The sequence below is a fragment of the Passer domesticus genome, chromosome 14 (genome assembly GCF_036417665.1).
Source record: "Passer domesticus isolate bPasDom1 chromosome 14, bPasDom1.hap1, whole genome shotgun sequence".
NCBI lineage: Eukaryota > Metazoa > Chordata > Aves > Passeriformes > Passeridae > Passer > Passer domesticus.
In genome coordinates, this window is record NC_087487.1 from 8,891,910 (window position 1) to 8,917,256 (window position 25,347).

General features: G+C 38.9%; 1 protein-coding gene and 1 long non-coding RNA gene across 3 annotated transcripts; one reads left to right on the forward strand and one right to left on the reverse strand.

The window, feature by feature from the left end:
• On the reverse strand, positions 1 to 25,347 carry SCG3 (secretogranin III). Of its 2 annotated transcripts, none has more exons than XM_064389374.1 (12): positions 25,122 to 25,347; positions 24,357 to 24,409; positions 23,745 to 23,790; positions 23,435 to 23,650; positions 22,275 to 22,417; positions 21,019 to 21,180; positions 20,531 to 20,708; positions 18,551 to 18,667; positions 7,385 to 7,468; positions 6,689 to 6,817; positions 4,635 to 4,703; positions 1 to 558 (listed from the first exon to the last, which is right to left on the reverse strand). In XM_064389374.1, the coding sequence occupies exons 1-12, from the start codon at positions 25,204 to 25,206 to the stop codon at positions 440 to 442; spliced, it is 1,401 nt and encodes a 466-aa protein (XP_064245444.1). In that variant the 5' UTR covers positions 25,207 to 25,347; the 3' UTR covers positions 1 to 439. The 2 variants fall into 2 exon arrangements, with proteins under 2 accessions (XP_064245444.1, XP_064245443.1); XM_064389373.1 differs by having other exon boundaries at positions 4,623 to 4,703.
• LOC135280943 (uncharacterized) lies at positions 12,605 to 16,194 on the forward strand. Its single transcript, XR_010347741.1, has 3 exons — positions 12,605 to 12,825; positions 13,033 to 13,187; positions 16,054 to 16,194. It is a non-coding gene; the product is annotated as an uncharacterized LOC135280943 (long non-coding RNA).

Genomic DNA, 25,347 nt, shown 5'->3' on the forward strand with positions numbered 1-25,347 from the left:
TTATTTTCAAATACTTTATTTAGAGAACTATGAACTATTTCCTAATAATGCCCTTTACATAGTTGCATCTATAGAAAGCTTGTTGAGTGAAAGCAAAAAATGTAGCATTAAAAGAAATTTCCATCGAAATGATTGGTTTAGCTACAAAAGTAAACCAAACACAAACAATAAATCAAAGTGAGCATTACAGAAATATTTACCTTATCAAATAGAAATTCAGTGTCAGAATTTGGTGTTTAGGGTTGATTTGTGAATGTAGGAAAATACAGTATGCAGAAAGTGAATGGAGCACTACAGCTCTTCATTTCTGTCTAGAGTTGTCAGTACAGTGTAAACAGAGCATTTCTAATGATATCCTCAAATTAACAGATCATAAGTCATTGAGCCAGGAGTGGGGGAATCTAGACTACATTTCTACAGGTTGGCAGTCACTAAGGGTTTACAGGCTGCCATAGATGCGTTTAATTACATCAGCCTCTTCCTTGTCCAGGATGCCCTTGTCCACATAAGCATCAGCTTGCTGATCAATGAAATCCCTCAGCTTTGAAAGATCATAGTCTGAAAAACAAGAATTCATTTGCACAATGAGTCATTGCCATTATACTGCTTCACCTAAGAAACAATGTCATTGTAAAGTTGATCCAACCAATGCACTTTATCAAACATGAAGAGAATTCTCTCTAAATGCAGCTTGTGAAAACATAAAAAAACCCTAAAATATCTGCACCAAGTCTTTTTACACACCACAGTGCTTTTATTGTCTAAGAGAAATAATCATCTCTCGCTCTTGATTGATTGCTCTCAAATGCTGCAGCAAGAATATTTTCCAGTCCAGGGATTTGATGTTCCAGTCTGCACAGCAAAAGCTGTTGTGCCCTATTATTTTCACAACTGTCATGGAATCAAAAGAAAGTATTAAATAGACTATTTCCAGTTGAAATCCCAGGAAAATTCCCACTTACTACCATTGTAGTGGAAATTCATGAAAGCAACTCCCTGAAAATATATAAAAATAATACAATTATTTACCTTGATACAGAACATAATATTCTGGTTTGAAAACTACTGCAGTGAGCAGCCTTTGTGACAGTGTTAGTGTCAGTTTTTGACAATTTTCCTCTGTCAATCTGCAACAGAGTGCTAAAAAATCCTTTCTCCTTTTCCAATAGATGTGTCCATCTATGCAGCCTGATTCACACCATCACTATTTTCCATGAAAAGAATTCTACTGCAGAGCAATTTTTCAAATAACATGGAAAGGAAGCCTATTGTGTAGTGTTGACTCTGGCAGCACATTCAGCATATTCACATATAAACACAATAAAGTTTCAGTTACATAATTAGCTCGATAAATGTAAAGCTTAATTTGTTAGAATCAGAAGAACATCAATGTTTTAAATGTTCATACTAAGTTAAATGAATTAGTATCTTTCAGAATGAATACATTCTGAATTTTTCAGTATAAATTACTTATTCCACAAAGGCAGCCTTCAGAATACATTAGAACTGATTTTGCAATGTCCAATGTATAACATCACACAGCAGTATGTGGAAGAACCTTTTGTTTCAAACTGTGCATTTTTAAAATAGACAATAATGAATTAGTGGTTTTTAAGGTTTCAAAAATTGACCAAAACAGCATAGAAATAGAAAGATATTAAGAAGTAAATTGATGCTTGGGATCATTTTTATAAAAGCATAAGGCAATTTCAAATGAGTAATACAGAAAATTTATATTCAACATTCCCCACTCCTGCAGAGGTGTCCTCTTCATATCTGAGTTAGCAGGAATTTTGCCATTTGCTGTACTGAGGCAAGGAGTTCTTCTCTGCTCTGTTACTGTCATTACTTATGAGAATGTAACCTGCTTGTGTCTCCATCCTGTATGAGTAATAGGGACAAATAGTACTGAGCAATTTTGTAACTGGGATGAGAGATTTCATTCATCTTGACAGAATGAGGGTCTCCATTGAAAGACACCAAGGAATGGAAATGAATGAAGAACAAATACTAAATTAATTTAATAGCCACATTTTTCAAATTAAAATATCTGTGCTTATTTTACTTCTAGAATACTTTTTCTAACTCTAAGATTATTATGTGGAGATGTGAAGGTTTAATTACTGAACATCCTGTATGGGATTACAACCATTATGATGTTATCCAATTTGGGCTAATTTGTACATCTCACAGCAGTTTAATTTTTTTTTTTCTAGAAATTGATAGCTGCTAATTTCTAATACTTATTTCAAATTTATTGTAATTAGAAAAATCAGCTTTGGATGCTGATTCACTGCAACAGCTGCAGCATTACATGGAGATGTGAAACAGCTCCAGTAAATGAAGTGAGCTCTTATTTGCATATTCAGATCAAGCCATTTGCCGTTGAAATTAATGATAGAATTTACTTCCATTTCTAAATGGCTGCTGTTAGTGTTGTGAAGCTCTGAAGTACCTATGTGTTTGTGGAACAACCCACTCATGCTCATTCCTCTATTGGTTAAATGCTCAGGCCTGCAGTGGTTTCAAGCACCAAGCCAGGTCTGGGAGATTTGAAGGACAGGCCCATGGAGTCTGTAGGTTGTAAACAGGCAAAACAAACTTTGGACACAAAAGGCAATGAGCCCAAAATCCAGGCTTTTGACATGTTTATATTTAAATCATCCCAGCCACTCAAGCTTACCAGCCTCCTTAATAGGCAACTGATACTTCCAAACTGCAGAAATGCAAATCAACATTTCCAGGGTTATTATTCATGGAATGAATAATAGTTACTGAAATTCATACAAAATGAAGAATCCACAAACACTTGCCTGAAGAAACCTAAACCTCTTCAAGGGTATTTGGTGAGTAACCCAATCCATGAGTAGGGCTGAGAAAGCCTGGCCATTTTAATACATGAATTACTTTAAGAATTGCTTTTCTGCCAGCCCCCAGGTGCCAGCTGGAAGTGGAGAAATGATTGATGAGCACAGCAACACCACCTAATCTTGCACTGAAGAAACACTGCAATGCATTCATGGTTAGATAAGCTTACCCTGACTGTACTTCTTTTAACATCATCCATGGGGAACTGAATTAGCATTTTTCAAAAATAAAGAGTATGAAAAGGCACAATAAAGACGATGTATCAAAAGAGTAAGAATACTATTCTAATTTTGTCATAACTTACACTCACTTTAAGGCTTATTTCCATTGCCAGAGGACAATAAAGATATTTTAGTGCAAATGAAAATCCATCTACACAGATATATATATCTTAATGCATTCACAGGCAGATAAAATGCTATTGATCTGCAGTCACAGCCATTTTCAGACAGCAGCAGTGCAGAAGAAAGATTACTACAAAGAGGAGCAAGGGGCTGCTCAGGCAGTATGTGTGATACACAGATATAATCACACATGATGGAGGTCTAATTATATCAATGAGTACATTGCTAAACAGAACCATTAATTAAAATTGGCAGGAAAACTCTTGAGCAAATATGTAGCCCTGCTGCTATTGCTGCCGTTGTGTGGAAGTGATTTAAGAGATGGGAATGGTTTTTTATAGTCTTTCCCATTACAGTTTCTGCACAGAAAAATGAATGTGTTGGGCTGTAGGCATGCACTCATCTCTGAAATGGAATTCATAACACTTCAACTCACAGAGAGGATGGATAGATTACCCAGGGCTAATCTCATCTCAGATCACCCTCTGCTTGGCTGGTGCAAGAAGGATCCTTCTCGCCAGGCGCCAGTCGTAGCCCAGGGATAGATCCCCTGGCTAGGAGCCTTCACTTCCAGAGCGGGCCATGGCAGAACACACAGCCATGGCAGAGAACAGGGATGGGAAGCTGCTTTTATGTAACAACTTGAGGGAAAAGACGGTATGGATAAATAAAGATCTGTAAAAAATAAAGGAGAAATTCTGCTGCTGTTCTGTCCCTGCCGGCAGCTCTCACACTGCCCTGCCTCTGAGGAAGAGGCAAATGGTGGGACAGCTGGTGAGCAAACCCTGTGCAGCTGCTTCAGTCACTGCTCCCTTCCACACAGCTTTGCATGTGAGAGCTACAAGTCATTCGAGTTGATTTGGGCAGTAACCCAATGTCTTACAGTGCTACTGACATAAGTTTGTATCTCAGCTGCTCCTGGTCGTGGAACAAGACTTGTTGTTATTGGTGCAGCATGCTAGCCAGATGCACCGAGCTTCTCCAGACATGTCCAGACATTTCAAATGCATCTATCCCACCTACAAAGTCCTAATTAAACAACATGATGAGCTAAGAAATGAAGCACTAGGCAAAGCTGACACAGCTACTGTGACAGGCAGAGCACCATGACTGTGTGGACAGCACATGACTGACTCCCTGCTGGTCAGTCCCTGTGGGTTTTGTGGCCACTGGCCGTTTGACCCAATTTACATTAATCTACCTTAGTTCACTATTTATGTTCATTGGCTTAACTTTTACATGGCCTGTATTATTTAACTCTAACACCACTAATGATCACTACAGTCTAGACAAGCACAGTTTCATGTTACTATTATTTAGGTACAACACAAGTTATACAACACAACATAAATTACTTGCTTTTTAATGCATATGGTGCCCACCCCAATGTCAAGACCTTTTACTTCATACCTTCTTTGTTACCTTGTTTATTGTGTTTTTTCAGCCATTCTATGTTCTTCCTGATTGCTTCCAAATATGCCTCAGATTTCCCTGGAGGAAAGGATGAGAGAGAAATCAAGCACTTACATCTGTGATTGATGCAGCTTGCTTAACTGGGTGAAGCTGGTCACAGCAAATGCAGATTAAAACTATTCTTAGTTTCTGTTTAAAACCTGAGTCCTGTCAAACTCAGTCAGGGAAAATTCCCAGAGATGGTTAGCAGGTGTTGCCTGTGCAAGATTAGTCATACACAAACCTAGGATCATGGGTTTTTTGATCTTTATACATAATTTTTGGTGGCATCCACACAAACTGCATATGCAGATTAAAAACAACCTGTAGCTTTTTGATCATCATAATTGTTCAGCAAAGAAAAAGCTGTTGAGATAGCAAGGAATGACTTAATTAGGGCTGAGAGCTTTCAGTATCAAAACTCCTCCATACACTAGTACTAGCAGCATACAGCAAGCCTAAAATTGTGATATTTTTGGAAAGACAACTTGAAATACAGTTACTGTATTTACTGAGAAAAAGGATGTATTAAAATTACCATGATAACTCCTGTTATAGCTGAAATTTAAAGTGATGGCTATTTTTGGACCAGAAAGCACACAGGACACAATTAGTACAAGGATTACCTAATAATGCCCCTAAGAAAATATTCCAGCTAATGGATTTTGAATTCTTAGCTTGGCTGGAGCTTTATTGATGTAATGTTCTTACATTAGTCAGGAATAAAAACCTAGTGTGATTAGTGTGTAGAAGGTTACAATTGCCAACTATGCATGTCTGCTCCTGTTAGTAAGTGGATACAGTATTAGATACACCCTCATTGTTGAGGTGGGAGTGCAGTAACTTTACAGTAAGTTAAGCAAGGGCATTGCATGATACGACAAAGAACAAATACTGATCCAGTTTGAATTTCTAAAAAGCTATTGGGCTGAAGATAAAGGAAAATAACCTCAACCAAACTGAAAAGACAAGTCTTCAAGAGACAAGCAAAATGTGTCACTTCCTACCAAAAAGTATTGAGACAACTTTACTGTGAAATCAGACAGCCATCTTCAGCTCTTTTCCTCTTCCGTGGTGAAATAAATAAGCTGCTGAAAAAATGTCACCTTCCCTGAGTGGCTGCACTGCCCACAGAGCTGAACCAGGTGACCGAGGGACTACAATCTACTGCAGTCCTGATTGCTGCAATTCATTACTGAGCAGCCTGAGTGAAAACACTGCATTCCAAAAGGATGAGCATCAGACAGCACTGGTGCAGAAGAAGCAATTTTGTTTAACCAACTGATTACAAAACATAGATACTTATGCTGGACCCTTTGCAATAAGAACTCACTGAAAGGTTTCTGCACCAACAAACATTCTCCTTCAAGAGTTCAGCACAATAAGGAGGCACGATGTCCCCTGCAGATTTGTTTGCAGATAGAGCAGCTGATTTGCACCCAAGAGACTTCAGCCAGTACAGTGTAATTCAGCACCTGTCATGCTGAGGCATGACAAAAATAACTGCACTACTGTGCTACGTTTGCTTAAGGAGACACTAATTTACTGTAACGTTTTCAATGTTACATAAAATAGGTTGATTACTGATAATCTTTAACCTCTGGCAGTGGGAAATGTAAATTGTATCACTGCAGAGCTCTTTGCTGCCTTTGAGTACCAGCTTGCTTTAACACAAACTATAGAAATCAATGGGCCTGCTCAGACATTGAATATTCTGGCCATCCTGAAAAGCCACAGATGCAAAGAACCAAAATTTCTTAGTGCTACTGCATCAAACTGTATTTCATATTGTTCTACAAGAGTCTACGAACTCTGTGAATGTCTACTCAGCTGTAGTGTGTCACACTCAGGATGTAGTGTGTCACACGTTTAAAACTTGGCAGGTAAGTACACTTCTGAATCAAGCTCTTGTGTGCTGACTCCCAGTGACTATAGACTGAAGATATTTATGCTAATACCATGGAAAATCAATACAGAGAGAGGAAAATGCTCCAATCACTTGGAGGAAAAGCAATATTCTGTACCTCTGGATTCTTCACTGTTTCCCGCTGCATTTTGTCCTTCATTTTTTGTAGAATCCTTTGAAACTTCATATTCCTTTTCCATTTTAGCTGCTTCTTCCTTTGTACTGTCTGCTTCTTCACTGCTCTTGTCTAAAGAAATAACAAAAGCAAAAAATTTTGTATCAAATGTCCAAGAGCATTTCTCAATGACATCAATACAATCTTGGCAAGTAAAACATTTTGACTGCTGGCTGAGGAAGAGCCTCATTGGAGCCTGTCTCAAAGTGGTTCCTAAAGGTCATCTCTACTCCAGACCTCTGGAAAGAGGAATGCTTATTTCTGCTCTCACAAACAATAGCTGAATACAGGTGACTGCAGTGCAAAGACACATTTTTTTGTGCAGAGAAAAAAATCTGTGAAATTTGCATTTTCAAAATTCGAAGTCGACACATAATGTTTTTCATTATTATTTTGGTATTAAAAAGCACTGATACAGCTTGCTTTTGTACATGTGTAACATCTAGACTCCAGTGAAGAAAAAGAGGCTGGGCAATTAAGTGAAAATTTCTCTCTTGTTGTGTGCTTACACAACCAAGCTCTGGCTTGAGAGACCATGGCTTTTACAAGCAGTCTGGCTGCCAAAGCAATTAGCATACTTTTAACTGAATAGGTTAAAAAAAAGTGTTATTCCAGAAAAAAAAATTGTAGACTAAGTACCTGCTGTTAGTTTTGTCCTGGTTTTAGTGGAAGGGTTCTCAAGCTTCTTCTTTGTCTGCTCAGCTATCATTGTATCTAAGTTTTCTAGAAATCAAGGCAAAACAAAACCAAAGCCCAGTTATTCTCCAATGGATAAGATGCAGAATCCATATTACATTCTCCCCAACACCAGTGTGAATGGTAAGTAGAAATCTAAAAGAACAGCCTTCATCCTTGCCCCTGAACAATTAATGCAGAGCCAATGCTAACAAACAAATGCACAAACAAATATGGAATATCAATCTTATTAAAAAGATTAACAACTGAATCATGACAATATGAGTACCAAATAGTGCCAACATGCATAAAGTCAGTAAAAGTGTGCATCATATTAAATATTTCAGTCACGTAAGTCACAATATACTGATGACTATCTGTAGCAATTTATTCTGATGAAAGCCATGAAAGGCTTTAATTAACTTCACAAAAAAGACAAGACTGTGAAACATGTGCTTCATCCTGGTGGGAAAACACTATCCCAAACTGCCTATGTGTCTCAATTTTATACAGTTTCATTAGAAAAAAAAGTCTAGTAAAAGGTTTTAAATTATATTTAGATGAAATAAACATGTAAATTGAAGAGATTGAAACAAACCCTTTCTAAAGTTGCTGAAGTCAAGCATTTACCTGAAAACCAACTAGACAGCCGTGGCCATGTATACAGCTCTAGAAGACTAGAAAATGTATTTCCATGCAAATTTCAGGGCTGAATTAATCTAATTTGAAAGTAAAAGCACTTCTTCATTAATATGGATGTTTCAGATATAAACATTGTATGGTTATGTGGGAAAAAAAGTCCTTTTGGTACCACACTTGGTAGATATTCAAAACACAGATCACCTACAACCCGCCATGTTTCCTCAGTCATATTATGGATACACTGTAGAATTTTCCTTCCTTTTATTATCTTTTAAAGGTTCAGTTAAACATGGATTCAAAATTTCATACAAACTATCTTGTTACTGGGTATTTTTGAGAGATTTAGTTTTGAAATTCATCAAAATTCAATTTATATAAACAGCTGAAGTATTCAGTGTGTGATGTGGGAACTGTGGCAGAATAGATCTAATAAAGCTAATAATATTTTAAATCATATTTTCTGTATAAGCCAGTATTTTATCCACGGGCTGGGAGCATTTTTCCCCTTAGAAAGATACTCAGCACTGAAACCTAAGGTGTAGTTTTTTAGTAAGCATATTTCTCTTTGTGGCAGATCACCATAAGCAATTGTGCCTCCCATCTGATGAGAAATCATATAATCCTGTCTGTCTGCATCCTCTATGTTTTGTTATTTACATAAAATTAAAATGTAAGCAGTATTTGTTGGCATCCTACCTGATTGCACCCTCTCAATTCTACATCACAGCATGGTTTTTTTGTGAATATTTTCATTTGGTACATACACCTTTAATGTGATTTCTGACCTTGCCCCATATGCCCTAACCAAAACAGGTCTGGGCTGTGTTACAAGCTGGATCAGACATCCTGGTGAAATAAAAAACAAGCTAGAATTATAGTGGTGATACTGATGCCTCACTAATCACTTGATCCAAAGCTTATTGAAAGGACTGCAAAGATCCCTCTCAGTTCATTTTAAGATTCTATTTTTCATCCTGAATCAGTACCATACTAGTATTTCAACAGGAATATAAGAATTTCTCTGTTGCAAGAGGCAGATTCCACAGTTAAGAGCTTAAAAACCCTTTGTAAATACAAACTAATAGATTATTCTCCTTCACTAATTCACGCAAATGCAAAAATGTCACTGATTTTGGAGCTTAATCCAGCATGTTCTATTAAATTAGGCTTAATTTAAAAAAATAAAAGTATTAAACATTTAAAATATTACACATATATAAGTGCATTGATTCATAAGTGCCTTTCATGTTCTTCCTTTAAAGTGTCTGCATTCAGGCAGTAAGTTCCTATTAGCAGGAAATAAAAAGACTCCACCACAAGATAGCTTAATAACCTGCCAAGACATCTTTAGATTTAAATGTCTGACACTGATATTTCCAGAAGTTTTTGTGCTGTTGACAGATTGCAGTGTTTACAAGTTGTATGTATATCCACATACAGCACATGCTACTGCAGACAATGGGGTTCATACTCCTCCATTATTTATTCACTTCTATAAATTCTGTGAGTCCTTTGATTTGGGTAACAATTTCATGTGAGGTCACTATCACTCCTTTGTGAGTACAGAATTGCTTTCCAGCCCCACAAAGGGCAATAAGGCAATGCTAATGACCTGAGCTTTGCCACTAAAGCCAGACTGAATACCATAATCACTGTGTTCCATTTTCAAAGCTTTGTTTTGTCAGAAAGGATGGAGACAAACTTACAAGACAGGCCTTTCAACACGCACTACATTTGACAAGAGAAGTGGTGAAGTTACCCTGCCAGCTGGGTGGCACATCAACATGGATCTGAGCATTTATAATCAGCTGTATTTCCTGAGTGACAGAGTCCATGTTTGAGGGGCTTGTTTGATGTGCCTAGAGAGAATATCGCCAGATAATCCCAGTTCTTCCTGAGCAGGATTTATTGCTCTTGCTCCGCATCAAACGTAATGCTTTAACAGCTGGTATTGTTTCAAAACATGTTTGTACTTGCCGTGTGTGGCTAGGCCAGGGCTGAGCAGTGTTTGCTCTGAGTTACACTGATGGGTGAATCACCCTCTGCAGCGAGCTGTGCCTGGCCAGCAGCTAAGCAACCGCTGTCCTAGCGCAGGTCTAACAAGGATCGATTACTTTTCCGGTCTCGTCTCCTTAGCAACCTCGTTTGCACGGAGGAAGAGCTTAGAAAGGTACTGACCTTTCCACACAGCTGGCCACTTATTCGAAATGGCACTAATTAAAACAACAGGACAATAACTACTGAGCTAATGGAAGCGACCTACGCTGGTAAATAGGTCAGTGCTCTGGCGGCAGCTTTCCGCGGAGCGGGATAATCCCAGCAGACACCCGGAGCCACAAGATCTGCTTTCTGCCTTGCCTCACTTTCTACCTTGCTCTTTGATCTGGGGTGACTCACTGAAGCATTCGTGCTGCAGGAGGGCTTCTGTTTTGAGTAGGCTTTCTGAGACACTCTAGGCCCAGCTCCTACACACTGATAGATGCTCTTAATTCCACCAGAAAATGCAAATTCCCTGCAGTTTTGAAACGCTGAAGTCTTTCAAGTTGGGCATCTAAAAATCTGAACTGCATAAACCCAGAATGTTTTATCTTTACTCTGGGAGAATGCACTGTGGTAACACCCTCCAAATCCATACGAAAAGATACTACATGGATAACTATTACAAATTAAATTAATATGTTCTTATTAGAGAGGCAGAAACTAACATATCCATCTGAGTATTTAATGGAATTGGTAATGGAAGCCTGGCATGGACCTTTCTCAATAGACAGATTCATGGTGTTTTCCAGACTTGCAAATTTTCCTGCAAAGGACTTTTTCTTCTGCATAATGGTCCTGTACCTGGGAGGCAGTTTCACAATCTATCCTCACCAAATTAACTGAAGCTGAGATTCTATGTCATTAAATTGCCACAGAAAGACCTGCTTTGCTGTTCTGTTTTCATACAGCATAAAAAGACTGTGTTTATTAAAGGAGAAAAGGGATCATCAAGGAACCTAAGATTACTTTTAACACTAGTTAAAAAGTTAGTTTACTTAATGAGTTCATACACTCCAACTGCTTCAGCTGGAAAGCTTTGTGCTGATGACTGCTTGTGTGACAGGCACGCATTTCAGGCATCAAGAAACCACAGTTCTCCTAGGGCTTTTCTGTCTCCTGCAGTAGATGATCCTTAAGAGTTTGCAAGGCCATTTTCCATCTGTGAAAAATCTCTAGATCTCAGCATTTGCTTGGGACTATTCAATGGGAAGAGTATATCTGATTAATTCTTTGGACAAGTGCATGTCCAAGGGCTGTCAGTATCCATTGGATTTTCCCCAACATAGCCAAAAGCAGAGTTTGACCTTTGGGCAGCTTTAGCTGTATCATGCATATGTCACATAAACTACTAAAACTGTGGCAAAAAAGAGAAATTCCTCCATTGTGGAATTACAGATGGGTCTCAGCCAGCAATCTCCTGCTGTTCTCTAACTCCCTGCCTCACATGTCAAGATAGGGAATTTTCTTTCTGAATCTCCCTGTTTGACTGATTTGATGTGATAGAGTGTCTGAAGCCTAATGCTGCCATGAGGAGTGACACGTCAGGTGACAAGGGCCAGGTCATGGCATCACTTGTAAAGAGATTACAGGTGAGGTGGTCAGAGTGATCTGACACTAGGACAGCCATAGTATCACTTGGCAATCAGGTTAAAAGCAACTCCAAAAGTAAAACACAATTAAACAGATGTGCTTTGAGGTAAACATAGCTCTGACCAAGGCTCCTTTATCATCCTTATTAAATTCCTTACCTCACAGGCTATTTCTCAGATTTATCTTTTTAATATTCTACAGGCATTTCTTTTGCATTACTGCAGGTCTCTTAGAGCTGTGTGGTGCAGTCCTGTGCACACATATCATGTGTTTTCACAGCATGCCCTTCACAAGCATGATGGTTTGGGACTGAAGCAGCACAGAGCTGCCTCTCCTGCAGGAGTGGGATGGAGTTTTAAATGTTCAATGACACCTTCTTTACCCCACACCCACATAATCATCTCAAACTTACAGTCTCAGTGCTCAACTGTCAACAGAGTGCCTCTGAATTCAGAAAGTAGGGAGGGGTTTATGGAGCTATTAAATAGCTCCATAAGTGAGAAAAAATAAAAGCTTTGCCCTCCTTGAGGAACACAACCCCCTTGGAGGGTGCAAAACCTAGATCTTCAGGAACCAAGCAATATATTTGTCAAATAAGACACTATGAGAAGATGGAGATTTCCACCAGTTCGGAAAGCACAGAAGAGGCAGTGAAGGGAAATGGAGGAAGAGGCAAAATATTTGAAAGAAATAACTGCAAATTTAAACAGTAGACAGTGATAAGCAAAGGAATGCACTGTAAAGTATTCATTTGGATTCTGGAACACATGATTTGATAGTCATGTAATGTGGTGGGAAAAGCAATTAGTGAGACTAAAACTCCTGGATCTCTCCCAAAACATATCTCAGAAGATTTAGAACCCGTGGATACTGAAAAATACTACGCCCTCACACACAGTGTCACCCTCAGGTGATGCTCAGTTTGTGTAGTGGTCCTGGTTCTTGAGAATTGTGAGGTCACAGACTTTCCACACCATAGCCCCTATTTGTTTTATTATGCAGTGAGTCTGAATAGGGGAAAATAGGAGATAAGATATAAGTAGTGGAGAAAAAAACACATTCATGTATTTATTTAAATGCAGCAAGAGCAGGGGACAGACATGGAGGAGGTTACAGAAAGAACAGCTATAAAGGTGCAGTGAGATCTGCAATCAATATACTTCCTAGATTCCAGTCTTGCCTGGGATCTTTGCACACTCTGTCCCCACATCATCTTATCTTATCTGCATGCAAATTCTTCTTGGGTTTAACTATTTGCATGTACTTTACAGAATCACTGCTGCTCCTCAGTATTCAGCTCACTCTCACCATCTGAGGTGTCTCTGATTTCTACTTTTCAGATATAGTACAGTATACTGACATCTGTGTGACCATCAGATAAAAAATAAATAGCAGAGAAAAGAGCTGTCTAAATTAAATAACTCCCATTGGCAGCTGTATGCATCATTCACATGATAAATACTGGATAAGGAAAATCACCAGAAGGAAAATTAAGGTAGGGGAAAATTTTGTTAAATAATTTGATTTTTATGAAGAAAATTTACAAAGAGACCTTTGAAAAAAAAGATTTTTAAAAAGAAAAAGATGGTATTATGCATGAATGGTTCCCTGCATTAAATATTGTCAGTGCCCTTCACGGCCCAGGTCAAAATGAACAAAAGGTCCACATGACACTGTCCATATTCCACTGGTAGCCTCTGGCTCTGCGTTAGCCACACCTTCCCTCACCCTCTGAAATCACAGTCTGCATCAGGGAGCATCAGCTTATGGTCACAGCGAGGAGAGGAAAGATGATGCCAGTGTGGGCTGTGATCTGCACTTTGCCTCACTCTCTTGGCTCTCGGCCTGTTCTTGGCTAGCTAAACAAATATCAGGATCAGATCTTTGGCCTGCAGCATCTGTGCTGATGAGAACTTCAGGCATTAGGCACATTATTCACACATGTTATGCTCTCCCAAGAAAAGGCCAGATTGTGGCTACTGTGCGCTGGCATACAATGGGGAAATCACAGAGCTTTGCCTTCATCAGAAGTGGAGCTGTGGGAAGTACCAAGAATGAATGTGAAAGGCTCAACAGCTATTTCATATTCCTTAGTGTGGAGAGGCAGGGACATATCAAAAATCAACACAGGAGACTTTCTGCCTCTTCTCCTTCCCCTTTCACACAGCCCCAGTCTGCCTAAAAGACAGGATTATAGTAAAACAACATCCCAACTGTTCACCAAAGGAGTGAGTGTTCGTACTCCTCGGCAATAGCTCCCCAAGAACAATCCATCTCCCACTGCTCCTGTGTCCTGCAGCTTGGTCTGCTCCCCTGCTGTCCATGAAGAACAAATGATGTGAGGGTGGAAAAGGTAAACAGAGACATCTGTTCATGCCCATATACAATCTCCTACTCAGTCACGGGGGACAGTGTGGATTCTGACAGTGAGTCAGAGCCAAAGGCAGAAGGTGGGAGAGTGGCTTTGGTTTGGTCTAGGGAAGAAAGCAGCTGTGACTCAAACACTGCACTCTGATCAGCTGGAATGATTTCTCCATTTCCCTCCTAAATAAAAGGGGGTTTGCTCCTCACCCAGTCTGCTGTGGGCTGTGTGCTCTACACTGTGCATCCAGCAGGCCAAATACTTTACCACAAGGAGGTAAAAAGAGGGATCCCCTTCAAATAGAGCAAAGCTACAGAGTTCTTAATTTTCTTCCCAGTTCTTTGCCCCTTTCTTTTCCCCAGTTGTGAAAGATACACTATGTCTCTATCTCACAGATGTATCTGTGTCACAGAGAAGTATTGATGGCAAATGTTTGTGCTACATGTGCTATTCAATTAATGAGAACTCCACACAAGGCTACAATGTGCACATAACTAATCTTCATTTTTAGGGTAATAGTTTATTGAGTAACACATTTTTCACTTGGTTGGGGTGACAATGAATATATTTGCTACAAATCTACTCTTTTAAGCAGCACACAGCAGGAGAATATAATTAATCTACTGTGTAAAAAGGATTCATATATACACACTGGTGTCTCTTAAGAATTTGTCTATCATCTCTGAAAGCTGTATTTTTTATGGACCCAAGCCTCTAATTGCAAATATTTCCTAGAATGGTTCTAAAAATCACTCATTATTTTGGTCTGATTAGTGGGAGATGATTTACAACAGTATCTGAACAAACTGAAACCATTTGTTCCTGTTTCCAAGCTGACAACAATATTATTAAAATAAATCTATTACAAAACTATAGTTTACATAATTACTATAAATGGAGCTTTTATCAAGATGGTAGTGGACTGATATGCTTTAATTTTAAAACTACTTAGATAGCCTGGCATATACAGGGAAAGTTACTTGTCATACCAAAAATTCTTTGTGTGATGTAGATGAAGTTTTTCTTTAATATTTACCTGGTCTGTGATAGATGGCTTTGGTGGAAAGGCTATCAGAGTGAATCTCCACCATCATGTTACTCAACAGACAGAAGGAAAATGAAGGAAAGTGTGATATAAGTCACAAACTAATGTTTAAACAGTACAAGTATCTGTGCAATGCATGCCTTGTGCTCTGCTGAAATCAAAGTGAGTTTTGCTATTGGCTCAAAGAGTTTTTTTTCTCTTGAAGCACTCAGCACTGGGAAGGATATTGCCCTTTCAGTTGTCTATGGAGTATCAGATATTTATGCATCAGTATCAGTTATTTATGAGATACAAATGGTGTGAATGCCGTGAATTATGAAATATTTCATGCTGAATCAGTCATAACTTATCTGAAAGCCTCTTGCTGCTTTCCACTGGTCACTACGTGGGAGTGTTCCAACACTTCCATTCCTCTCTGTCACTGCACCCTTGCCAACAGCAACATCATTTCAGTAACTGTCCCAAGCCCTTCCCAAAACTCAGCTTGTTCAGGGAGAGCAGCCTGTGCCTCTGGCAGGCTGGGGCAAACAAGAGGAGTTCAGCTGTTTGGGCAGCATTTGCTGGATGCTGCCAACAAACCCAAAGGTGGCTAAATCAATACCACAGTTGGATTTAATTCACAAGACATTGTGCTCCTGAGCTCCTGTGTCATAATTTACTACCTCATGCTTTCTGTACCAAACAATGTTTGTCCATTCTTTTAACTGCAAAAATTATTTTAAAGCGGCTTTAAATATTTAGAGGGCAGATGGTCTTTCTAGAAAGATTTCCAAAAGCCTTTGAACAGGCTAGAAACATATAAAAAATGAGGCTTTCACTCTACAGAAGAATTTGCCCTCTCTAACAGCATTCATAGCTAAGAAAGTGAAGAGTGATAGAAAATTGTGGCATTTTGCCACAGGAGGATAATTATCAAATAAGGTGCACCTCAGCTGAACACACATTTTCTATCAGTTTGTTACAGCTCTCTTTAATGCTTCCAGAGATATACTTTCTGAACACATACTGTAAAAGGTAGGCATTACTTTTTTTCCTGATTCTTATATATGAATATGCTGGTCTGGGCTTTCCGTATTCTGTTACAGATTACATTTAACCTATGGAAGGCTTTTAAATATATATTTCATAATATTGAATATATGTATTAAAAAAATAAACTTATTCTCCTTGTGTTTCCATGTATAGGCATCTGTGTTTTTCTTGCACCACATTGCAGCTAGACCCTTTGTAACTTAAAGCTAAACCAAATAACATCAGTCACTGCTGCAGCAAAATACTTTCCCCTAGAGTAATATACAATGATGATGACATAATGCTGTGGTTTCCAAATCCCAAGCCAGCTGTTACTGGTATATGCATTCAAATTCACTGTCTCTGCACCCCTGTGACAGGCAAAAAAACTGCACCTTGTGACTTGATTCAGTAAATGATTTATTATTTTCAATGTATAATTCAGAGGCTTAGCTTATGCATGGCTTCAGTCACAGAGTGCAGAAAATTAATTTAGGCAGTTTCCTACTGTAATAAAATGGAGAGAGGATGCAATCCATCTGCACAGACCCAGTAGGTATTTTCCACCAAGTAGCACAGAATCTGCTCACTGATTATAGACTGAGGAAACAACAAAAAGCTGCCAATTTTTTACACTGATTCTCCTCTTTGACAGATATTCATACTAATTCCTTTATCTGCTATAAATCATCACAGCTGTGCATCAATCCCCTAATCCAAACAGCACCAAGATACACAGTACCTATCCAGCTATTACAGACTACAGAACTTTTAGTTCAGTAAGAGTGGCAATAAAACTGCTGCCATGCTTAAGGATAGTGCAAGAAGCTCCTGTGGATGCTTTTCCTCATTATTTGAGAGTATTAGCTCAATAAATGAAGGTCAGTTTTAAAGCAGCTTCTCAACAGCAAGTCTAAAAAAAGAATACCACAGAAGCAATCTGAGAATCTATGAGAAAGCTTTTCCACTACAGTAAATTGCTTTGATGGAGCACAAAATCCACCTCTGCCTGAATCACTCATTTTGCAAGGCAGAGTCTGGGTATATCAGTTGGTAGTCTTACTTTAAATCCAGACTAAATCAGACCTCTCAAACTCTTAACCCAATCCTTGCCTTCTGTACTATGTCATCAAGGCAATTTGTTTCCAGGGTCACAGTATCTATTTGCTCAAACAAAAGCCAATGTGAACAACTGCCCTGAATTTCAGCAGGAAAAATGCATTCCTAGTGTAATTTCATTAATTGCATGGTCTCACATCAGGGATGAATTTAGCCAATTAAGGCAATTTTTGGCAAAGTTTGCCAAAAATTGCAATGTTTTGGCAATATCTGATTAAGCCATAGTATCTTCATTTCTAGAATGACACTGAAACCATTGTGCTTAAAATCAACCATTTCTTTATGTGTATCTTTCTTTAGATGTACTGGCAGATAGAGAAATAAAGAGCTGGACTGAAGCATAAGTTGTCAGAATATTCCAAAATTCAAGGAGATTTCTTGGTCACATATATAATGAATTCTTTAGAGAGGAGGTGCAATCATGCACTGAATGGGAGTCATGATTCACTGGATCTTTTGTAGACAAGTAACTGATAATCAATCCATATAGTTACAATTTCATCAATCAAGTTTCTGCAATGTAGAGAGACCATTGACAGTCCTCTCTTTGTGACAGGCTGATTTATGAAGCTGAGAAATTGCCCTGATGCAAACAAAAACTTTTTAATCCAGACCAGAAATACTTCAGAAAAATGAAATAGTTGTGCAGAGTTTGTACAGATGAGCCCTTCTTCTATAGGTCAGCTTGTTTAATTATACAGGCTGCCTACAGTGAATAGAAGAGAGTTTGTCAAAGCCAGGAAAGGTGTGTGAGACACAAACCAGCCCATTCCAAATTCTCTCTTCAGGAAACGGCAACAATTTTACAAAACCTACATAGCCACAGACTCTAAAATGGATCCAGGAAAGAGTGCTTTCCTGAAAAATCTGCTCCTGTGCCAAGATGTAACACTCTTCATAGATGGAAGGAGTTTTACTTGTGGACAAACTTAGCATTAGGCCCCATCTAGTCCAGCTACCCACACTGAGATTAAAGGACTTGAAGTGCTGGATTATTTCTGGGAAATGCAGGTACCTAATCCACTTTAATAGAACAGAGCAAACCCTAATATTCCCCTGACATAAAGTCATTGAAATGACTTGTGCTTCACAGATACGAAAGTGTAATAATACTCTAAATGCATATCTGATATATTAACTTTCCTTCATTAGATGGAAATATTAAAGCAGTATGGAATTGAACATTGCTGTAGGGAATGATCAGTCATTTAAAAGCTTTAGCATTTTCAATGAACAAATCTGAAACAGGTTTCATAAGAACAAGGAAGATGTTGGTAGAGAAAGAACACCATTAATAACAGTTGTACAAAGCATATCTCACCAAGATAGGAAACTCCTTCTTCTGGTGTGATTGTTCCATATTTAACCATCATCTTCACAAAATCAATCAGGGTTTTCATGATAGTTATCAAGGTCTCTTTCTCTTTTGTCTCTGTCTCTGTGTGAGGGGATGAAGCAAAACTAGTCAATCTTCAGACAGCTTGGAAAAACTGTTCTGCAAACTGTGCAAAATTCATACATCAAGAATGACCTACTCATTAAAAGAGAAAACGCTGTGCTGGATTAGAATCAGAATTTACATACATGTTTCTTTTTATACTGTTCCTGCAAAGTACAGCTGAATATACTTTAAAACATATGGGGTAAGTTCTTCTTTATGGCTTGTGGTCTTGAGGGGCTGTGTCATAATACCATTGGCTTGGAAGGCCAGTGGTATTAATTCCATTTACAGCAAAGAACACTAAGCACACAAAGATGGAGTGATCTGAGAGTTCAAACTGATAGTCGGAGGCAGATATAGACAGTTTTCTACAGTATGTAATTTTTCTTTTATTTGTTTGTGAAGTGTTTAGTAGATCAGTCTGGCTCTGTATGAAAGAGATCTTTTTTCCTACAAGATCCACAGGTTCAATGACAAAAACATAAAGTGTCCCAAATGAGACTGTTACTTGGACAAGCCCATGACTTGCATACTGGGACAATGAAGCATTGCGTGGCTGGGAGGATCATGACTTCAGAATAGGATACAAAAAATAATTTTTTTTATACAAATAATCAGGTTTTGCCCACACTCACCTGCTTCTTAGCTTTTCATTTCCCAATGTGTTTATGTGCTGAATGATATTACTGCTATTTTTGCAGTGTGAAACTACCCCATCACAGTCACACAAGCCTTCCCCATCGCCCAGGCTGCCACTGAAGGACCCAACAGAGCCAGGGGCACTGTCAGTCAGGGACAGTCAGAAACATACTCCCAGCCTTGGCAGAGAGCCAGCCACTCTGGAGAGCTGCTGAACAGGCTTTTTCTTGCTGCCTGCAATTTAACACACAGCTGTAGGATGCAACTGAATCTTCTCCTCCAGCTTGATACAACCTGACAGGTGAACACATAAAGCAGGAGATGTGCAGCCAGTGGACCTGGTTCTGTTTGCTTCAAAACCTGTTAAACCCAACATGCCTGCCTGCATTGTGAGTAGAAAAAGTAGAAGAACTAGCATGCAGAATTGCCAGGGGAAAATATTAAAAATAACAGGAAGAAGAATTTAAAGTTTGTTGATTGGACTTGAGCAAAATACGCCCTCAGGTTTTTCATTTTAGCTCTCCACTCAGGTGCCCATGGGAACAATTTGAAGCAATCATTAATGCTCTTGCAGGACAAGGGATCTACAAAATACCACTCCCCCATCCTCCGAAAGTTAGAGAGTGTGTGTGGCTGCAGAGAGTGGGTGTGTGTAGAGGGTGATGACACAGGGCAGTGGCAAGGAGCCACAATCTTGCCTGCAATAACTGGAAGGCAGTGATGTCCAGCACCGGAATAGGACGAGACGTGCAGGGCTTTCACTGCAATAAACAGCAAACCTGTGGTTTGTGGAAAGGCTGGGAGGCTCACACTCATTTACTGGTACCATCATTGTGAGGATTCTGCTGTGGCTTGCTTGTATATCTTGGCTTAGAAGACATGGATGTTACTGGAAAGATCTCTGGGGAAAACTATTTGCCAGCTTTTCATCATGTCCTTACAGGAATTAAAAGAATTCAGGACTCCTGAATCACACAACACCAGATGGGAAGGGCTGTCTAGGTCACACTCTTTGCAGTTCTGAGTGTTGTTCCTGCCAGTGTTTTGCCACCAAAATCACTAATCAAGTTAGTTTCTGCTGTATATCTTACAGAACATTTTCAAAGCACAGGGTCTCTTGCAACTAGGAAAGCTATGGGGAAGAGACAAGAGGAGGAGAAAACAGAATCTTAATTTTTCAAGCTTTTTCCTAATATTTCTGTAACCACATGACATGCTCACCTGAGTTAAGACTTTTTAATAATGCATAAAAATTTGGAAAATATTGGAGGTCTTCGAAATTATCTTCAGAAGGCAGCTCATTTCTTCTTTCCAACATATTAGATGATGACCACGTGTTATCCAGTGTATCATCAGCTTCTTCATTCATGGAACTATCCTGATCAGATTTGCTTGGTGTCTCCACATAAGACATAATTAAAAAAAATCTTTAAGCATATTACTTTTGATGATAGAGTTAAGAGAGCAAAAATTTCTATCACAACCTCATGCCAACATTGTCCTAATTGCAAGGTGAGGACTATAGTATTTTCTCACTTATGTCAATTGACATCTGGCTTAAATTTTAAAGTAACTCATGATTCTTTTTTCTAACAGACAGAATTTCTTTAAGAACACCTCTTGCTTCCAGATTAAACTAACTATTCTCTAAAGAGTGCAGTACTAGTACCATTTGGCAAGCAAGACAAAATTATTAGCTAAGAAATTACCATTCTTTCCTGTTGCTTTTCTTTTGTATCACTATCTGCTCTGCTGACAGGGTAATCAAAATCTTCAGACTCCTTCTCACGATCCTTTGCTTCATTTGCAATTAGCTGTTGTAAAACCTCTGCCACTTCATCTTCCAGGGTATAGGCCTGACTCTCTGTGATCTGTTAAAATATTTGTGCAGAGTACTTGTAAGATACTGTGCTTTTTCTAGATCAAACATCAATATGAAACCTGATATCAATATGAAAATAGGTTGCTGTATGCTTGCTTCAAAGCTGAGCACAGAAAAAGGAGGTGTAATACCTGTGTGTACATATAGGCATGTAAACGTGTACATTTATAACACTCCTATACATATATACATAGAAATATATATCTAATCTGTGTGTACACATTCCCATTCACACATACAGCCTTCAAACCAAACCTCTTTAGGACTTAACACAGTGGAGTGCAGCTTGAAAGATGGAGCTGCAAGTGTGGCACCTCCCTACATGTGTGTCCATGTATGTGTATATAGAAATACATATGCTCTGCAACACATGTATGGACAGTTGAATAATTATAACAGAATTCAGTAATACAGAATGGGAAAAAAAGCAAATGGCTTTCTATGATATTATAAAAATATTTTCTCTTTGCTTCATAACAGCTGTCACTTGAACAAGAACTCTCCCATGCAGCTCCCTCTGTAATCAGTGGGGTGCAATACTCAGCTGCAAAATCTAGTGCTTGAAAGATAAGGTGAGTATTCTAAAATACAAAGATCACAGATGGCAATGGCTAAAGCCACTGAGACATTCAGAGGTCAGACAAATCCACCCTTCCTGAAATTCAGTAATGTAAAATATCCTCAACTAGCCAGCATCATGTGTTTGCTGATGACACTAATCAGCATTAGGTGGATAGGAATGAGCTCAGACCTTTCCCCCTTAAGTATAGAAAAGAAATTAATAATAGAAAAGCACTCAGTGAAAATCAGAAGACAAATTAAAGGAAAAATGAGGGCAGAGATGGGAGGAGTACAATCAGCGAATGTTTTCAACATCAGAAACATTCTGCAGTTTGGCCTATTTTGTTACAAAGACATCACAGTGTTATTGCAAAGCTTAACCAGCAAGCCCAAATAGCTCTAGAAATGTGTTTAGACCCTGAGTCCCACTCACTTCAAACAAAGTATGCGTCTGAATTGTTTTTAGAAAGAGCATTAATCCAATAAAAAAAACAGTTAAATGATGATTACCAAGATACTTACTAGCCCTAGATTTAGAAGTTTTGAAACAATCTTGTCAAACACTCCTCTGTCATTTTCCTCATAAATTCTTGCAGCAATTTTTTGAACGATGTCTTCAGCAGTTAAAGGAGTGCCATCTAATTGATGGAGGCCATCTGGATCGTCTGAAAGGATTACAGTTTTACTGTGTGCTGACCGTCCCAACTCATGTAGCTTAAGCTCAGAAAAAAATATCTGCCCACATCTTTTTCTCTTCAGAACAAAACTGAATTTTTAGATACATTATATACTTTGATACACATCATATACTTTGATACACACTTTGTAAGCCATTAAATCAGTCACAGGGAAAAGTTCTTTGTGTCAGTTTTCCACATCTGAAAAATATCTTTTGGAGTGGCTCTTCTGAAAGAGCACAGATAAGCTTTAGGAGCTTACTTTCCTCTTTATAGAAAATATTGGTAGAATTTCCATATCCACTTATTTGTGTCTTCCTGGTAACTACTTTCATTGTATGGCCATTTAGATCAAAACAGTTCATGGCAATGGCACATAATCTTGTTTGAATTTAAGCAAATTAACTTTTAATTACATAATTGTTACCAATGGCAAATAATATCATCATGACAATGGGAGAGGGAATACAACGAGTGAGCTTTGGTCTGTGATCAGTATACTTTGATATAATTAAAAATATCCTGAGCTAAATGCTGCTTACAATTCTCAGAAGACTCACTTAAACTACAAGTCAATTAACTACTCCTGTAGCAAAAGCAAGTATTCTTTGGCCTTTGGTAATTTCTTTTAGGTTTGTGATTATGGGAATTATCTAAAACTGCACATAATATTTGGAATAAATATATGTGATTTAGCTGCATATAGAAGTGCTTCTTCCTCACAAACCAGAATAAATATATTTTCATCCAAAAATATGTCCCATTTTCCTTCCATCAAATCTAAATTCCTAAAAGGCATTACGAATTACACAATTAGACTTTCCTCCATGGAAGTCTGTTAAAATCAAGAGCAATTCTTTTGTACTGTGTTTCAATAACCTAACTGTAATAGAACAAGCTTCCACAACTGGAAATTAAAACTGCACTCCAGTAACAAATAGAGCTCATGTTTAGCGGTGAATGCAACATGCACTGTGCAAAAGTCACAGAAAGATTATGGAATACCTTGGAATTTATAATCCAGCCCACTTTTGGTGGAGTCATAGTCATCCACAAGCCTGCGGTTCTTGGTGGAGTCTGCATCATCAAGGGCCACTTGCTGTTCGTACAAAGAGCTTCTAATCGACTCCCTCTCCTTCTCGTTCCTTTCTCTTTCTGCTACTGATTTGAGCAGGTTCAGGTCATCAACAAAGGAATAATTCCTGAACTCTGGCTTGTTTTCTGGAAAATATGTCAATATCAACATAACATAAAATCTTATACCTCTTTGAATGCCATTATGGATATGGTTATAAAACCAGGAAAGATATTTTACCTGTGGGAGTTATTTTCCTATTCTTGTCTGCCTCAGCTTCAGCAATCTAATATACAAAAATAAAGCAGACAAAACAGCAAACAGGTAGAAGGAATAAAATGAGTGCTCTCTTAATTCATCACTGTTAGCAGAGGGTTTAATGCCTGATTTCCACTCTTAGTAAGAAGTTTGCCTGAATAAGTAGAACAGGAATAAGCACTGGACACTTTCATCAGTACCACCCATCCTCTGATCAGAACCAGACATTACAAGAAGCTGCATTTTAAGATAAATGCAAGTTACATTTCCCTTGTTCATTCCAAGCTCATGCCATATTCCCATAGGACGTCAATAGAAAGGCACGGCATATCTGTGAGCTGCTGGAGCTAACACCCTGCTTTTAGAATGCTGGACAGTGAGAGTCTATATGCCAGTTCTTAAAAATTATTGAAACCCTATTTTGTACCTAACCCCATCAATAATCACTTTACTGACAAGTCTATTTTTTACTCATTCATTCATGAATATAGCTATTCACGAGATTCATGGATCCAGTACCTGAAAGGCTAAAAATATTTATAGGAATTCCACAAAAAAAAAAAAAAAAAAGTAAATATATTTTATTTCACTCACCTGTTCTTCCAAAGGTCTTTCTACACTTAATTGTCTGTTGTGTATAGCTTTATCTAGAATAAACACACACACACACATATATACTCAGTTATATGCTACATGCAACTACAAAGAGACAGGACATTTTTCCTTAATTTGTAGTTTTCTCCAATACAATATGGTGACCTAAATAGGATGCCAACTGCTTCCTTTATTTTTTTTCTTAAAAAAAAAATAAAAAAAATAATTAAAAAAAAAATCAGTGTTCCTAGAAAAATGGGACCACATTAAAAAAAGTCAAACCTTAAAACAAAGAATGACTGGGGCAGAGGGAGAGGTTCTGCAGAAGACAGAAATACAGATATAGACTCAGCAACCTCCTTCTGATCAGAAAACTCACGAATTGGGGAAAAAAGTGCCGGAGGAGATTGACTAAAATAGCAATAATCGGATTGGCACAACCAAGAGATTAAATATCTCTTCCATCCAGAATACGGTGGGAGACTGGGAGAAGCAAAGACCTGTGCAGACACTGATGTAGAACGGACAAAAACATTGCTTGGAAAAGATGGAAAAAATTCAGAGCTTTCCCCTCTACCAGCACCTATCCCTTCACTTTAATATTAGACTGCAGCTTCAGCGGTCGCTGTCTTGCACCAGGAATATTGCCGCCTTAGGATCCCATTGCTTTTAGCCAAGTGGAAGGAAAGTTTTTACCACCCTCCACCCCGCAGAACTTTCCCCACCCGCGGCAGAGGGCGAGAAGGCTCCGGGGCGGGCTCTTACCTGTGCCCGCGGGTTTGGGGAAGCCGTGCCCGCGGCTCGCCAGCAGCGCCAGCACCTGCAGCGCGACCCAGAGCCCGAGGAACATGGTGCGGCCGCGCAGCACCGCGGCAGCCGCCGCCCGCCTCGCACCGCCGCCCGCGGAGCCGCCCGGCCCGGCGGGCGCTGTCCGGCCCGCGGTGCTGAAGCTCGGGGAAGCCGCTGCCCGGGGCTCGGCCCCTCGTCCCCG

Bases quoted from the DNA above. Each gene is read 5' to 3' on its own strand.
- SCG3 (XM_064389373.1), bottom strand. From the start codon at position 25,206: ATGTTCCTCGGGCTCTGGGTCGCGCTGCAGGTGCTGGCGCTGCTGGCG. The intron at 23,791-24,356 runs GTGAGTGAAATA...TTTGTATATTAG, and splicing joins AAAGACCTTTGGAAGAACAG to ATTGCTGAAGCTGAGGCAGA. The intron at 20,709-21,018 runs GTAATTTCTTAG...TCTTATGTGGAG, and splicing joins AAAAGCAACAGGAAAGAATG to ACACCAAGCAAATCTGATCA.